This window comes from Lissotriton vulgaris, chromosome 9 (assembly GCF_964263255.1).
Source record: "Lissotriton vulgaris chromosome 9, aLisVul1.2, whole genome shotgun sequence".
In the NCBI taxonomy this organism is placed as follows: domain Eukaryota; kingdom Metazoa; phylum Chordata; class Amphibia; order Caudata; family Salamandridae; genus Lissotriton; species Lissotriton vulgaris.
The window spans coordinates 411,659,982-411,677,197 of record NC_141697.1 but is presented as its reverse complement, the minus strand read 5'-3'; the positions used below and the strand labels follow the sequence as shown (position 1 = coordinate 411,677,197).

Here is a 17,216-nt window from a genome sequence, read left to right as displayed (position 1 = left end):
GACATGAAGGGGAACATTTGTTTGAAAAAAAGTAAATTGAAAACTCCCAATATTCAGGGCTATGAGTCATAGAGCTGATCATTAACCACATTATATTTGGCATGGTGTTTTTGTTAGTGAGGCAACGTCATATTGACTCCAGATTTAATTTTTCAAGCATTTCAGAGTTCAAAAAGAGCTTTGGAAAGTCCTCTTGGTAGCGGCCAGTGACATATGGTATAAGTATAACTAACTGTTACAACAGAATCTCAACTGCCCTCAACATTGAATCTATTAACAAGCCTGTGCTTCAAAAGACTGTCTAATCTTACACAAGAATTGCTCAACTCCATCACACACACACACACACACTGCAGTCACTGTTAAATAAGAAATGCAGAATACAAACTAATTTTAGTAAAGAAGAAGATTACTGAAATCTCTTCCATTTAAAAAAATAAAATAAAATTGGTACTTACCTGTGGCCGAAGGACTCTCACAATCACCGCTCGAAGCTGTTCATGTTGTCGTCTGAATTTACGCATTTGATCAAGACGAGCTTGCAGCTTCCGATGTGCAGGATTGATACGCCAGACCATTTTTAAATTTTCCTCTCTTTTTCTCTTCACGATATCCCGCAAGAGCACTTGAAGTTTTTCATATTCATCATCCCAAGTCTGGAAGACTTCAAAACACGCAACCATAACCTAGACAAAATACAACTAGCGTTACACCATTCAGCCAACTTTACATTATGACAATCAGCATAACTTAGTATAACCGATAAATACCTTTTCAAATTCTTCGTAGGCAACATGCATTAGTTTTCTGGTGCCCAACACTTTCAGCAGCTGAGAGCTCAGGTCTCTGGATATAGCCTCCACCAGTCGCAGCGCCCTCTGGATGGGGTACTTTGTATTTCGGATTTTTCTTAAGTGAGTGAAAATTGCAACTAGTGCTAGTCTGATCTTATCGAGCTCAGTCGCGGACAAGAGGTCATTCAGAGGAAAGTCCTTCATCAGAGGGTTGTAATCATTTACAGTCTCCAAAGCCTGTTTGAGACCTGGACAGATGCAAAAATAATTGAATTACACATCTAGAACATAGTTCACTAAATGAAACGCCCTCCTCAAACAAATATAAAAAGTAAATATGCTGCTTTTTAATAAGGAGTGGTATTGTTATCGCAAATGGGACCTACTGCCCAGCAACAGACAGCAATAATTAAATACAATACTTTTGTCGAATCCTTGCAGGTTGAAGTGGTTTAAGTCGGAAACTCTAAATCTAATATTCCTATCACTCAAAGAAGCTCACAACTCCACTGCAATTAGATTAATCAGACATTCAGTGCCCTAGTAGAGACCATCCTGAACTTCAGTATATGTACAATGTCAAATAAAATTGCCCATAACATCCCAAACACAGTCCTGAAGATGGGCCTATATTTAAGAAAATAAAACTCAAAAAAGCATTACTTTTAATATGGGGTGATTTCTCAAAGCGACTGTAGGAAGCTGGCTCTGTATATGGTATACTACTAGGTGTATATAACATGCACAGAGTCAAGAGAATCGCCCAGAGGTGTACAGGGCTCAATGCAAACCAAAAGTGCTCCATTTGCGGTAGTGTGGGTGGGCAGCCTTAGGCCTAAAACAGAGGAGTGCAAGACCAATAAATGACACACGACTGAAAAAGGACATCCACGCCAATTCTATCAAAATAAGCTTGGCTCAAGATTTATTTTAAGGCCAAAAGGTATGAACGTTTCTAAATATAATTTCTTTTGGTTTCAAAAGTGGACACAGTGCTATTTTCAGCCTTTACAATGTTAACCTATGGAGGAAAACAATAATGCGGTTTTACACGTACATATACCACTAACGGCTCCAGGTTGCAGGGTCAGCAGAGGGCCAGTTTCAGGTAAGCACAAACACTGTACCACCAGCAGCATAGGGGAGGCCGGGTGCAGAAGTCAAAGTTGAGCATCAGGCCCAATATTACTCAATGGAGACTGGGAGGGTGTTTTAAGTCACATGGCTTGCAGGTAAGTAAATCAGTTGCAGCGCTCAAGCTTTGGGGTTTTAGACAAGCACAGGTGAGGGCCACAAGGCAGCACCAAACATTCACCACCAGCAGCAGCACTGGGGAGGCCGGGTGCAAACACAGCATTGGGCGCCCAATGCAAATCAAAGGAGGAATTGGATTTAAAGACAGGCTGCAGGCGACAAACTGGAGGCTAGACACAGGAGACCAGCGACAGCAGAGGTAAGGGAAGATGCTTTAAACCGTAGGGACACAGTCGGTCGAGCTCCCAAAGGCCCAGGGGCTTCGGGTACATGGGTGTCTTGACGTCGGTTTTTTGTACCGAAGCCAGTCGCTGTCAGGGGAGTCCTTGGATTCACACTGCAGGTGTCGTCGTGGAGTCCAGGAGGGGTCAGCCAACACTGAACTTGGACTCAGGAACGCTGTGGAACCTTTTCACGATCGGTGGGATATCTGGACACAGGCCTGAGATGTTGGTACAGAGTGGTCTGGGTTCTTGGATCCAGAGGGCACCAAATACCTTGGTGTTTTCTTCTTGTGGCCAGAGCCGTTGTCCTTGTGAGTTCTGGTCTTCTTTGAAGGAAGGCAGGCAGTCAGTCCTCCCAGGGGTAGTGGAGGTCACTGACTGCTGGACAAGTGTTTCTTCGCAGGCTCTTCAAGAGCTGCAGACAGGCTGGGACCAAGTCAGCAGGCGCCTTCAGTCTTCTTCTGCACAGCGTCGTCTTCGTCCTTTTTAGGTCTCGCCTAGGCAGCGCTTGCGCGGTCTCTTCGAGACATGCTGTATTGAGGTATGGACTTGAAGCTCCACCCATCTTTTTAATTGGCTGCTGTCACTGTCCTTTGTAAATGTTTTTTTATTTGTTCGTACCTCTCTGTCTTCTATTGTTACCTCCCATGAGGACTGGCCCTTTTACATGTGTTGTTTCTCAGTCTCTTTCATTTACGACCTGTCAGCACTATTTTCTTAAATGAGATTCTCCTACCACTGTTCCAGGCACACTTTCTGCTTCCTAGTTAACATAGCATTTGTATCCTGCTCAGAGGCGTTTGGAGGGAGCCTGCTCTGTTCTCTGCACTTCCGTCCCACCCCCAACCCAGCCTATTTTTAATAATGTTTGACATACTTGATCAGTGCTGCGCCCCTTTTACAAGCGATGTGCTGGTTTCACTTTTATGGTTGTGTATTTCCAGCTGTCCCACATTCTGTGCTCTTCCTCTCAATCAGTCACGTGTTCCAGCCTGGCCTGCCTCACAGCAAAGCCAAGCAGATGGAGAGGCAGGGTTATTCTGCAGACTGCCTTAGATCAGGATGCACTACTGTATGTGCCTGCCCTGCTCCTCATCTCTGCCAGAGCCGTGGGCTGGCTCTGGTCTGCGGGGAAAATGGCAGGCTTTATCAGCGCGGCGCCCTTTAACGAGCCCTGCGCTGGTTTTGCTTTAATTCTCCTGTCTCTCCCCCCCCTCCTCCACCCCACTCGCTCTGCTCTCCCTCCCCCTTGACTGACTGACGACTTCAGCCGCTTGTCTCGGACCCTCTGATTATCTGTTTCAAAGTTAATAGTTGCTTCCAAGGATGAGTCAAGGTGCAGGCACAAGGGAACTCTTACAAGCCTGTCATCTGATACTGTATCTGGTTTTAATCGGACATCTCTGGGGGACGGGGTCAGATCACTTTCTGATATCTTTTCAGATTGTCGGGGTTGGTAAGCCCGTGTGTGCCGCCACTTGTCCATCGGGGCAGTCCCATCGAGCCTATCATAAGGTCTCTCTTGAAGATTTGGGACAGGCTTGCCGTGATTACCCTTGCCGGCTGTCTGGAAACTTGGAGTCTGACCTTGTTCAGTTGCAAGATTGGATCAGGGAGCGCCTAAATGAACTTGCTCCTGAATCCTCTCCTCGTAAAATTCCTAGGCGGTCATCTGCACCCTGGTTTACTGAGGCCCTGGCTTCGTCCAGACGTGCCTGTAAGAGTGCGGAAAGACGGTGGCGCCATAGGTACGAGGATGTGGCTAAGACTGATTACAAGTTAGCTATTAAAGCCTATCATGCTGACATTCGGCGAGAAAAACGGCACTATTTCGCGGCTCGAATAGAGTCAGCCTCTAGCTCCTGTAAGGAGATCTTCGCGATCGTGAAGGAGTTTATGTCGCCCAAAGCTATTGCATCTCAGCACGAGTTCTCGGAACCGTGGGTGACCGCACTGGCCAGCTTCTTTCATGACAAGATCAAGCTGATCCAGGACTCTTTCCCTAACCCTGTCATTGGGGCTAGGATGTGCCAGGAGATCCATGGGAATTTGGTGGAAGATTCTGAGTACACTCTATCGGAATTTCCACCTCTATCTATTACTGCGTCGCATGATTTGCTCTCTCAGCTTAAATCCGGTTCACCTGCTGACCCGTGTCCTGCCAGGTTTTTGGCAAGGATGGCGGAGGTGGTCAATCCACTTGTGAATCCTGTGCTGAACTGTTCTTTGACCAGTGGCGTTGTTCCCGGTATTTGGAAAGAGGCGAGGGTGGTTCCGCTTCTCAAAAAACCGGGACTCGACCCTGACCTTCATGCGAACTATCGCCCGATCTCTCTCCTACCTGCTTTCGCTAAAATCGTCGAGAAACATGTCCATGGGGTCCTTTCTACCTTCCTTGAGTCACACGGCCTGCTTCATGCCTCTCAGTCTGGCTTCCGTACCAACTTTAGCACTGAAACGGCGCTTCTTGAAGTCAGTGAGGCTATCAAGGAGGTGCTGGACTCAGGGGGCAGGGCCATGTTGGTCATGCTCGACCTGTCGGCGGCTTTCGACACCGTCCCTCATGAAGGTCTTCTCCGTAGACTGTATGAGATAGGTCTGCGTGGGACGGTGTTGAGGTGGTTTCAATCTTACCTTACTGGTCGCCGGCAGGTGGTCTGGGCCCCCCCCCCACTCAGCCGAAGTGCCGCCGCTTGGGGTTGGAGTACCGCAGGGCTCCGTGTTGAGCCCGATACTTTTTAATATCTTTCTGACCCCTCTGGCGGTGCTGGCTGAGTCTTTTGGGGCCAAGATAATATCATACGCCGACGATACTCAGCTCCTTTTCACGTGTGCAAAGGGGGCTGAGTTTGATGGAGACAGTATCTGTGGCTGCCTAGGAGCTGTATTTGAATGGTTTCAGGGTCATAGTCTTAAGTGTAACCCTGGAAAATCTGAGGTGCTCTTTTTCGGGTGCCAATCCGACCCGAGCTGGCAGGATTGGTGGCCGCATGACATGTTTCCACCGGCATCTTCCTCCACCGTGGCGAAAAATCTGGGGGTTAAAATTGATAATGGCCTGACCATGAAAGCCCAAGTTCTTGGCCTTGTGGGCGTCTGCTTTGGCTTGCTCAGGATGTTGCGGAGGTTTCTCCCTCTGCTCTCTTTTGACCATCGTAAGATTACCGTCCATGCCCTCATAGGATCGAGGCTGGACTATTCCAATGTTCTTTACCTGGGTCTGCCTGACTACCTGATGCAGCGTCTTCAGGTAGTCCAGAATTCGGCCGCCCGCGCCATTTATGGTCTCCCCCGTCGGGCCAGTGCCTCTGATCTTTTATCCACCTTGCACTGGCTCCCTGTCAGAAAGCGAATTGCTTTCAAGGCCCTCACTTTGGCCCACAAGGCGCTATATTCTACTGGAGCGACTTATATTCAGAAAAGGCTAGCCTTCTATAAACCCACCAGGGTTCTGAGATCAGAAACTCTCTCTCTTGCGGTGGTTCCAGTGGTGAAGAAGGCTCGGACTGGTGGACGCTCCTTCAAACGTCTTGCTCCCCAGCTCTGGAACACTCTCCCCCTGTCACTCCGCAGCACCGCCAATCTGCTTGCCTTTAGGAAGGGACTTAAAACCTGGTTGTTTGGTCTTTAGTCTGGTGTTTCTACTCTTCCTACTGCTCCTTTTTTCTTTGTTGTGTTATGTGTTAGCTGCTGACCTGTTGGTCTGAAAGCGCCGGGACACTCCGTTGGAGTATCTGAGCGCTATACAAAACCCCCCCATAACATAACATAACATAAAGGAGGCAATTAATTAGTCAGTTTAAAATTACAAACACAGACCTATGTTCTCAGTACAATCTGGAACGGTTCTGCGACTGATCACTTCCATGCCATTTCTTGGGCTTCCCTGTGAATCGACTAATCTTGTCTTTCTGTATTAGTTTTTTAGGGGAATGGCAGTCCTAGTTTTATTTTATTTTGTACCCCCAGGAACAATAAAAAAAATAAGTCTTTGCGCATGTGCCCTTATTGACTGACAGTGGGCATATTTTCGAGAATGTGGTACAGTTCTTGCTATTTTTCCATTTGGTATACTGTTGTGCAGTTCCACAGCACTTGCTTCTTTTCATGGGAGCGGATTAAAACATGCTTTTCATCGCACCCACCTTGTTTTAAAAAGGATCCACAGGCCTTTGAGAGGTGTCCCCACTTCTAAATCGGGCTCGAGTCTGTGCACTTAAAAGCTGTGCAAGTACTCCTTCCTGTGCAAATAGTTTTGCAGAAGCCGCACTCACATTGATAATGAAAGCGAAGTTTGTTCCGTGACTTGTGGTGCCGAAATGTTCAACATAAAAGCTTACTTTTAAAAGCTATATTCAACCAAAAGCTTACTTTTATTTAACTAAATCTACCAACTAACAGGAACAGAATTTGTAAAGGGAGAAACTCAAACTGCTTTGCAAGTTCAGCAGCTTTCGTTTTAACATAATGAAGGGCATGCCAGAGAACCGTCTGTCTAGTGTAGTTCGACTGTACTCCTGTATGTGATGTAAAACACCCAGTGAGGATTCCCGTACAACTCCCTGCCTGAATCAGAAGCTGCTGTTGTGAGCGGTTTACTTCGCTTTCATTTTTTTCATAAACAGTATTAGGATTCCACAGCCTCCATTCCGAAGTGCTTTTCTCTGTATAATGGTACTACACTTTTGAGATGTAGACTTTTGCCTATAAGTCACTGGCAAAGAAACTGGAGGGTCTATCATATAGTCCACGATGTTGGTTATGACAAATAAAACTTCCAACCCTTACGTATGCGAGTGTCACCCTTTATGGAAAAGATTCAACAATTATTAATAGTTTACTAACTAGTATCTTTAAAAAGTTATTCCAGCTTCCTCAAACCACCTCTGCAGCACAAATGCTGGAATTTGGCCTAACTAATGAAAACGTATGCCGACTATACTCAATATAAGTGTGGTTTAGGATTAAACAAAATGTAGGGAACTCCAGGCTTAATGAGGCTCTGTGGCAATAACTTGAGAACGAGAAGAAATCACCTTACACTGTTTATTTACACAATGCACTTGAAGTCACACGTACACTGGACCTATGGAATAAAAATCTGTCCTTTTCAACATTTAAGTTAGCACTTAATAAAGCTGCTAAACTCAATTCTTTATTACTGGATAAAAAACACTTTCAGTCAAAGATCTCACTCCTGGACAGTAATTATTAACCATAAAGTCCTCAAGCCAGCGGTTTACTTAGGTCACACATTTTCGGTCCACTTGAAAAAAAAGCTAATAGCGCTACGGTTTGGAACTTATCCCTCCTTATCCCTCACTTTCGCCCCAAGGTGGAAAAATATTACCTAAAAAGTGTGCCACCTGTGTTGTAATCATAAGGAAGATTTTATACAAATGATATGGATATGTCTGAAACTCCATTTAGCACGTGTCACTTTGTTAAAGGAAGCCTTCCATATTACAGGAATAAGATCTTGCAGGTCTGCTATTATTGCAGGGCTTGATCAGTTAGACCCACGGATGAACTGCAAACTGGTTAAGTTTCTTTCTAAACATGAACAGGCTCTGAAGTTTAAATCCTTAAGTGAGGGTCAACCCGCCGAAGAATAAATGTCTGCCGCAATCTAGTCCGCCAATCTGTCAGCTCACTGACTGAGTTCACTGCTGTATATACTCAGCTGGAAACAATTATGATCTTTAATGGTCTGTTGACTTGTAGTAATACAAGTTGCCTTGGACTTGATCACTAAATTCATAATTATTTTTATTGTAAATAAAATTAAGAAGTTATTTCATGTTAATCAACTCAAAACTTGTACAAAATGCTGGATATCATTTTATAGAGCTTCTAGAGAAATTTGACACTTGAAGATCCGTGTTTTATTGTGGTGTGAAATCACATATATGAAATAATTTGAAGTATGTTCTTAATCAATGCTTTGAAGTATATACAAAAAAAATGTTAAGGTTTTAATTGACTTAACAATAAAGAATCAACAGCACTTTTGAGATGTTATGTTTGATCAGTGAGGCATCCACAGAGTGAGTTACTTGCACCTGATTTTTCTGGAGCAGCAGAGCTAGGGCCCTCTTATGTTTGAACTAAGCACCAATTAAGCAGAGAAAATTGGTACAAGGTGCAGGTTCCAGTATCTGAGGAGTAGCTCTGAAGGTGAGAGATTAGATAAAGAGAGGTGGCCCCTCTAAGAACACAGGGTGAGCTAGAGCCATGACACTCCAGGAATGGTGAATGTGTGCAGAGAAGACAGATTTTTGGAAAAAATGGTGAAGTCTCAGGCGGAGTTTAAATGTTTCAGCAGATCCTAGTGGAATGTGGTGGGTGCTTTTTGGAATCCTCCGTCACAGCGCAAACCCTCTCTTTTTCTGTTTAGCAGCATCCACACGTTTCTGACAGTCTTCACCTCCTACTGTATAAAGTTCATAATGCTGCTTAAAATGAAAACTGTCAAAGCCTGGTAGAAGTAGAGAGGGGTAGGAATTTCATTTTTACCTTACTTATTCTACTGGACCATGAGATACATAGATTTTTTATTTTCCTCAGACTCCACTTTACACTCTTAAATTATACCAGGTTTCTGCGAGTCTTCTTGCCTTATCATTTAACCTCCAACCTAACAGACCAACAACGACCTTGATTCTGAAAGGACATTGGGGTATCATCTACGTACATAGCTCAATTTATTTAACCACATGGCTGCTGCGGGGATTTTTGCCCTGTGCTGCAGATTTATTATTACCATTATTCATGACGAGCTCAGCTCGTCATCAGCACACGACACCCGTGGGTGATGACGAGCTGAGCTCGTCATCAGCAGCGAAAGGGTTAAGGTCCTGCTGCCGAGATGTGTATGATCTACATGTCGGAAGCCCAGCCTTTCATAGTCCATAACATGAGTCCCAGTTTTAAATGCATAACAATAATTGATTATAGAATGTTTCAAATACTCACTTTGTGCGAATATTATTTTAACCACAATTCTCCAACGACAGAAAAATGATAAGTATGGTCTTGTAGATAGAAGAAAGTTTTTGTCCAAACAATTGATAGCCACATATAGGGTCCGTATTAATGACATTACCAGCAGGTCTTCTGTCCACGTCTAGGTCATTAAACTGCAGATTTTATTAGGGGTCTGCTGCAGAACTAGCACTCCTGGTCAATATTCCAAAGGTGCAAATGTATTCAAGACCAACACTCGTTTTGTGCGAGCAGCGATTCCAGCTGGTTAGCAATTAGACAAAGGAGCTCTTTGAAACCTCTTTATAAATATGCGCTCACTCCGCAAATATCCTCCTTTCTCTGGATTAGCACTACAGGGTGTTCTATTCAACCATGGATTCCAATCTATGTAAGATCAAATGCTGCAGAAGGAACACGTTATTGCCTTGTGACAATGGATCTCCTGCTGGTGTAGTCGGTTTGTTGACTCGTGATTGACTAGTGATTCCTTCCATGAAGCCTAGTATGAGTTTTTCTATCTTTTTTTCTAGGCCCAAAAATGTATTTAAGGCATGTTTTTATTTCCTTTATGGTTTGAGGAGTAACATCTGGAAGCATGGTCACTTTATATGTGAAGAGAGTTCTTGGAGTATTTAACAGTGAATAAAAGGCAGTGGGATCCACATCTGAAGGCATAGAATTATAAATAAACAATAGCAATGTAATACCGTAAACCCCCCAGGTAGGAAGCCAGGTGACTAGGATGCTTAGTTATTTGCAAGTTAGAAATTGTCCATGAGGGAGCTGAAATATGTCAACCATTTCTGTAAATTGAGCATGCCATCATTAGTTTTCCAAATATTCCATACCTACCTCTTTACAAGTGATATACCCCTTTTGTATGTTAGTTAGGGCACACCCTGCACGTCTTTATTCTAATATGTCGTGCATATCTAGTTTTATCATTCAACTTTTTGTTGCATCTATTTCAACAGTATCTGATAACAGCTACCAAAAAATGTACAGGTTTGGGTTTGTATTTTATAAATATCATGGCAGCAAATAGTTCACCACCCCATCCCATGCAGGGCATATGTTGCCTCAGCTCTAGGAGAGTCCTCCAGCCACCCCTCCCTCCACGCTATTGCAGTAATATAGCTAAATAGTTGTTCTCGAGGTCTGAGAGGACCATACCTCCATTTATCCAGCAGTAACTGATGGGAGGCTAGAGCAGTTCTATCCCTAACATGTCTCCAGAGTAATCTAGTGATCATACGGTCCATTTAACACAACCACTTTCTGTAGAAGTACAGTGGCAAAGAAATACAAGACCACCATTTTGATCTGTGTTATTTAATCGATAACTGACAGTGGTAATTAAGCCCACAATGACATTTATCCCCTTATCACTGAGTGATTGCGTTCTCCTTTGGGATATCCTGGGCTGAGCAAACTCTCAAACCAGAGTCTTTGGCGACTGTTCTACCAGCTTGTATAGAATTGGGATTCCACTATTATTATTATTATGTACATGCAGAAGGCTGTCATGTGTATATAACAAAACCATACGTTTTTCCCCCCAAGAAAGTAATGCCAACACCCTAACCAATTAGTCACGCTAGGTTTGCTGCATACAACTTACCCGGTGTTTTGTACAGCATTTGATGGTATTTGTTTGATGGTATTATTTTTTTGTGGCTCTTAATTTGTCAAGATCACTCACTCCGTGTGCTAGTTTTACTTCGAGTGCTCTCATATCATTTTCATGTTGCATTAGTTATCTATTTAATTATTTTCTAGTCCTGTATATAATAGTAATGCATATACCTCTAAAGACTAATTAAAAGGCGTCCCTTTCTATCAATAATCAATACAAATACTCTTTATTTCGGTTTTTATAATGCATTAAAAGAGATAGAAGGATTTAAAAGAAAAAAGCATACAAAATTACAATTTATCGAACATTAAAACTGGCAGGTTAAAACCATCTCATATAAATTAATTTATAAAATTAGATAATTTATGGATCATAATGTAATACTATAGTGGCCCTAAATAGGTAGCACTATATGGTGGGCATATTATAAACTGTGTAGTGTGTTGTCTAATAGTGCAATCATTCAGTTAATCTAGCTGGTTTATTTTGCACAGAAAGTAATGTGGTCTCTTAAAACCATAAAATCAATGTCTCTCAAATAATTAGTTCCATCTAATTCTATAAATCAACTAGAGTAGGGCCCTGTCTAATATAGAAGCTTTGATATTGCGAATCTAATTCATATTTTTGACACTTCTCCGATGGCTGCTGTATAACTCAAAAGAGGAATTATTGCTAGTAATTTTTATCAGGAGATATTTAAAACGTTCCGATTAAAGCATCTAAAACATAATGCACAAAATTGTGGAAATGATCGTATACTACACTGGAAGCCAGTGATGTATGTTTCATGCCTCAGACATTTGTTCTCTTATGCCTAAGCGCAAAATATCCCTTGCACCCACTTCCTCAAAAACAAGATGAATAGAATTTAGGTAGTACATGTAAACCGGTATCGGAGAGTCTATGGCTTCTCCAATAACCTGATGAATTGGACTGTGTGGCTAAACTACATGACTTACTTTGCTTGTGCATTTTATTCATCTGCCACTTAACACATGACAAAATGCAAGATCATTCACCCCAATGGATCAATTGGAGCGTTTAAACTCACAGAATAGATGTGTGCAAAAATCATGCTTGCGTTTGAATACTATTGAATATTTTTGCAGGACTTTAGAGTGTTAAGTAGTATTTTGTCTAGCTTCCTCCAAATGTGCGATTAGTTTACACAATATGAATCTGAACCACTCGCCATGTGTGCAAACCAGCTTCTTCCTCAATTCGGAGGACACCTACCCCAAAAAACATGTTCAGTTACCTGCTCAGTGCATTCTGATTTTATCTCATGCTTTTACAATCAGAATGTGTCCACGCAACTACTGTATTCTTCCACCACTATCCATTTGAGCGTTGGTCTACCTCTGTTTTCCTGCTCCTCCTTCCTTTTTTGTCTTCCTATTGAAGAGATTTCTTCCATAGTGAAACTGAAGATTTAACTACACTCACGACTTCTACTAAGTTGAAAGAGTGTTTGTTATACATTTCAAATGTCAAAGCAAATAAACATTAACACGATATCTCCAGGATTTGTGAGTAAGAAGTGGGAAGGTTATGTTCTACAGTGGATATTCTCACTTTATCTAAATTATGCCATTACATTACGGAGCTTCATGAATGTTATTCACGCCTAACAAATCAATGCAACAATTTCTAAATTAACATAAAGGCTTGCACTAATGCTCCAAAATTCAATACTTTGCAGCCTGTCAGAGATACATGACCGGGTTGGTGAAAGACACTTTAAGGTACCTCAAGAACAAGAATGATAAGAAACTTAGGTGACATATGCAAGAAATTGGTTCCCCTTGCTCATGCACTGGTAAGAAAGGACATTTTAAGTTGATAAAAGAAGATCTGGACTGCAAGGGACAACAATTGAAAGGCACTTGAGAGCTTCTGACAAGAAAAATGTGTTAATATACAGACAAGAAAAAAAGCAGAAACAATTTGGAACAGTTGGGGACAAAATGTAGGGATACTGGTCATGCACGGACTGCTCGGAGCCTTAAAAACCAAAAAGCCTCCCTACCTTCATATGTGAACATTTACACACTCGTTATTTAAGTTACTAGATGAGCGGTGCTTCCCTGCAGACTGCGAAACTAAAATATGTAACCTAAAAGGGCTAGAAGACAAGATTTGCGAGGAGAATTTTGCCCAAAGAATAAACAAGAGTATGAAAACAAAACAGTTTATTCTAGCAGTTATTAAATACTATTAAAGTAGCTCCATAAGACAGCACTTGTTTTTTAGAATACGTGGGAAGCTTTGCAGAGTGCCACATGAATCACGCCAGAAAAATGATCTTACCTGTATCAGTATCAAAGCTGACAGTCGCATGGAAACGCTTGCCATGCTTTAAGATATCTAAAGTCAAAAGGACTTCTGGACTCTCACGCTTCTCTTGAATCCGATACAATGCACGTTCCAAATTTAGCCAAAAACTGATTTCCTGTAAGGCCGTTCCTGATGCGGGGTCTCGATCCAACTTGGTCACCTTTAAATGGGGCAAATTATGGATCAATGTCAGATTTAAATGCAATGACAAAAAACATAACCTGAGCTCGAACTAGGAGTTAACTATTTTAGGCGATTATAGCGTGTTTTCATTATATGGAAACACAATTAGTGATAATTGGCAATGAATACTGCAATCCTAATTTCAAGATTATGAAGATAACAAAACAAAGAAGAAAATCTATAAATGAACTCACTAAAGGGAAACAAAACTCCTAAAAAATTCGACTAAAAACGTAGTAGCTTTATTTTAAAGATTAACTTTACAGTTCAGACTAGATAAGTGAAGCATCCAACAGGAACGCCCAATCATACACACTTGCCTTTTGTATCTCTCGAATCCATCGGTTAACTCCAGACTGCAACTGGTTAAGAAATGTTGGATCCTCAACCTTGTCTCCAAAGTCAGTGACCTTTGGCTTATCTCCATGTTCATAACACTGTTTTGCAACATTGGTGATATTTGGGTGGATGGGGAGACTGATCTCTGGAATCTCGATATTCTGTTGCAAGTGCAGCAGGCCCATCTCAAGTTCTGCAATTTTTTTCTCAACTGAAGGAGCCATTTTATCGCCATCTCTGAAAACGCACAAAACATATTTGGAAATTAAAATCCGAACAAAACTTTATTTTTAATATAAAGATAAGGTCAGCATAAATACGAGCCAGAGGCAAAATACAAAAAACATCGATCAGAATTAACCTCATGCGCGCTAGCGGAATTCCGCTCCTGCGCTGAGATTTTTAAAAATCTCACTTTGCGTGACGAGCTGGGCTCGTCATCAGCGTGCGAGCGGGCTACGCCATGACGAGCCCAGCTCGTCATCAGCCTCGAAGGGGTTAAAAGACTCAATATAAAAGAATGAGGTTTACGCTGTAGCATCCCTGAAAAACGTATACATTGCTTTTGGGGTGCCGTTTGAGCACTAACAGGAGTACACCATTTAACAGAGGTAAACTATTAGTCACAAAAAACATTGATTCATCGTCATTATAAACTTGTGTTATGGGCCAGGTTTATAAAAGGTATTTTGGAATCACAAATCTTGCAAGTCACAAAATCTAAGGGTTTGCAAGTACTAAATGGCTTTTTAGGTATCTATTTTTTGGTACCTATAAAACCCATGCCGCATAACAATTAGCAAGTGTTTTGAAAGGGGTGTCCCCTCCTAATCACAGGGCAGCATGACATGTATCAATGGTTTGCAGTAGCAATCTCCTGATCAGTTACAAACAAACCAAAGGACATTGTGACTGGTTTGCAAAGGGGAAGGTGCCCCCGTGGGTAACATTCCTCTAGGTGAATAGCGATGTCAGCCTTAGAGGGAGGTGGGGGAGCAATGGTCAAGCGGACTGTGAGCTCCCCCAATCGTTTTCCCCCCAAAAGAATATTTCCAATTTCTTGTTTTCCCCCTTTTGAAGGTAAAGACAGAGATGGGGGTCTGCTGTTTCTTGCACACCACCCTCTGTGTTTGTGGATAATCACAGGGGATCAAAAACCGTGATCTTGCTAATTTGACAAATTAATGTTTATTAGGCAGGTTGTTCTGGGATCTCATGTATCAGGAGATGTTGATGCAACCTATTAGTACTTAGGTAGCATTGAAAAATTAAAGACTGGTTGCAAAACGTTGGTATGCAATTTGTGACCAATAATGCATAACCAATCTTTTTGTACATATGGCCCTGGTTTTTTTAAAAAATAATAATACCGCTATTTACTTCGGGATTTATGTCAATTTCTGAACTGATCTTTAGAGGAGATTTAAGCCTGAACATCACTCATGTTTTTCACATCAGCTGTAGGGTGAAGGGCTCAAGGTCCATGTAGGAGAGTAGGGTCTGCTATCCTATGGTCACCCCAAATTTTTGCTTTTTGCTTCACTGGTTTATGACTTCATGTGGCTGTGGGCCTGCTAATCAGACCCACAGCCTGCTGTTCTCTCTCTAAATTACTGCCAATGCACTCTAGGTGCATTACGAATTGGAACTGGTTCACCTTATAGGCCCCTGTAACAGTGTACTCTAGGTACCCAGGGCATAGGCGTTTCCAAGGCCTACCAGGGGCTGCAGCATGTATTGTGCCACCCCTGGCCTGGCCTCCATATTTGACACAACTGGCTGATCACTCAGCTGGGGCAAGTTGGTGTAATCACCTCTTGCTTAGGTGTAGTATCCCTATACCTAACCTAAACTGGACACATATGTTCCTATCAGCCACTCCTATGGAAGGCCTCATCAATCCTGGAGGCAGAGTGTATGGAAATATGTGAGATGGTGCTCTAGCATGAGCTGAGCCTGTCTGCAGCTGTCGGGAACCACTCCCTTAGCTGTTCCGGGATATTGCCATACCATATACTCTTAAGTGCATTATAATCCTCGCGGTTATATGCAAACTTTGGTTTGGCTTTATCAAAACATGTCGAGTAAGGTGTCATACGATTTGGAATACTATCCCCTCGACAGTTCTATCGACGGGGATAGCATTCCACCCTTCTAGAGGGACACGACATGTACGTAGCCTTAACCCCGGTTAAAGTTAACCAGAGCCTCAGCATCACAAAATGGATGCTGCCACCACAGACAAAGTCTGACCTCCTGCTGCTGGGAGTCCTTCCAGCGAGGGAGGCTTGGACAAAGGGTTTCCTGCCTTGGGAGGTGCTAGCACCACCCCAGACAGGATTTTGTGAATTGGGTAGGACAGGGCTGAATAGATTGAGACATGCCCGGGGCACACAAGGTGTCCCCGTGCATAAGCCAGTCCAAACCGGTCCTGGGACTTTCCAGACCCAGGCCTGGCGAGGAGCTGGACAAAGGAAAGGGGGTGTAACCGCCCCCCTTCCTGGTCCCACCCAGAAGAGGGACCTAGCAGGTGATCCACCCCCTCAGATTGGGAATAAGAATGGGAGCAGTGCCATAGCACCTCAGATCATCCTGAATCAACTTTAAACGAAGAAGACAACTGGACTTCGACATTCTGCTGCACAGAAGACTGAAGAGAATCTCCCTTGTGGCCTAGGAGTGGCCACCCTGTGAACACAGGCACTAACCAGCAACTCTACGTCTGCTTTGCCGCCGCCTCCCGCCGGAGCCCGAGCCCAGAGCCTGACAAGACCCAGACTCCCAGACTTCTCACAGCCCGATCCACAGTCCCTGCAAAGGGACCCGTGGAGGCACCGAGAGATGTGGGACCGGACCTCTTGGAAGCTGACTACGAAGCATCCGAGGCACCCTCGACGTTGTGCTTTGGGGACTGAGAAGCCCCACCACCGAGCAGCCCTTGCACCGAAGATCAGCCCCCCAGCATCTCCACGATCTGCGTGGGGCCCTTTTGCATTGTGCCACTCGACGCGCCATCCCGGCCACTTGCCACGTGGTCAGCGGACATCTTGGCGACAAAACATTCAACTTACACTACGGGTCTGGTTGCTCCAGACTTGCCCTCGCTCCTGTAAAAGGGAGCACCCGCTCGGACATTGCTGGTCCGAGTGATAAGCCTTTTTCGATTCCTGCGTGGCTTGCATTAGCCAAGGCCTGTTTGCTCCAATCAAGTTGCCGACACCGCCAACAGCGAGAAGCCTGCGTGGGACAGCTCGTGATCGACTCCTGGACGTCCTCGACCCCTCGTGTCCACGTGGCTGCAGAGAGAAGCTACACCTCATCGCCTGTTTGCACCCGACATCGCCTGGTTCCAATCTGGTTCCACGGTAGTCACTGGCTAGTGACTTTGAACATTGTCCCCTCTGCTTTCAGGTCTTCACAACTTCATATCCACCCTTGGATCCACCGGAACTCTTCACA

At 43.6% G+C, this 17,216-nt stretch overlaps 1 protein-coding gene across 1 annotated transcript in view; it reads right to left on the bottom strand.

The window, feature by feature from the left end:
* DYNC1H1 (dynein cytoplasmic 1 heavy chain 1) overlaps positions 1-17,216 on the bottom strand; it is a 1,654,074-nt gene that overhangs the window by 1,579,490 nt on the left and 57,368 nt on the right. Inside the window, exons 4-7 of the mRNA XM_086937823.1 lie at positions 13,739-13,994; positions 13,209-13,395; positions 771-1,042; positions 459-686 (exon numbers count right to left, since the gene is read on the bottom strand). Of these exons, the coding sequence (XP_086793949.1) occupies positions 459-686; positions 771-1,042; positions 13,209-13,395; positions 13,739-13,994 (943 nt within the window). The remainder of the gene's footprint in view (positions 1-458; positions 687-770; positions 1,043-13,208; positions 13,396-13,738; positions 13,995-17,216) is intronic.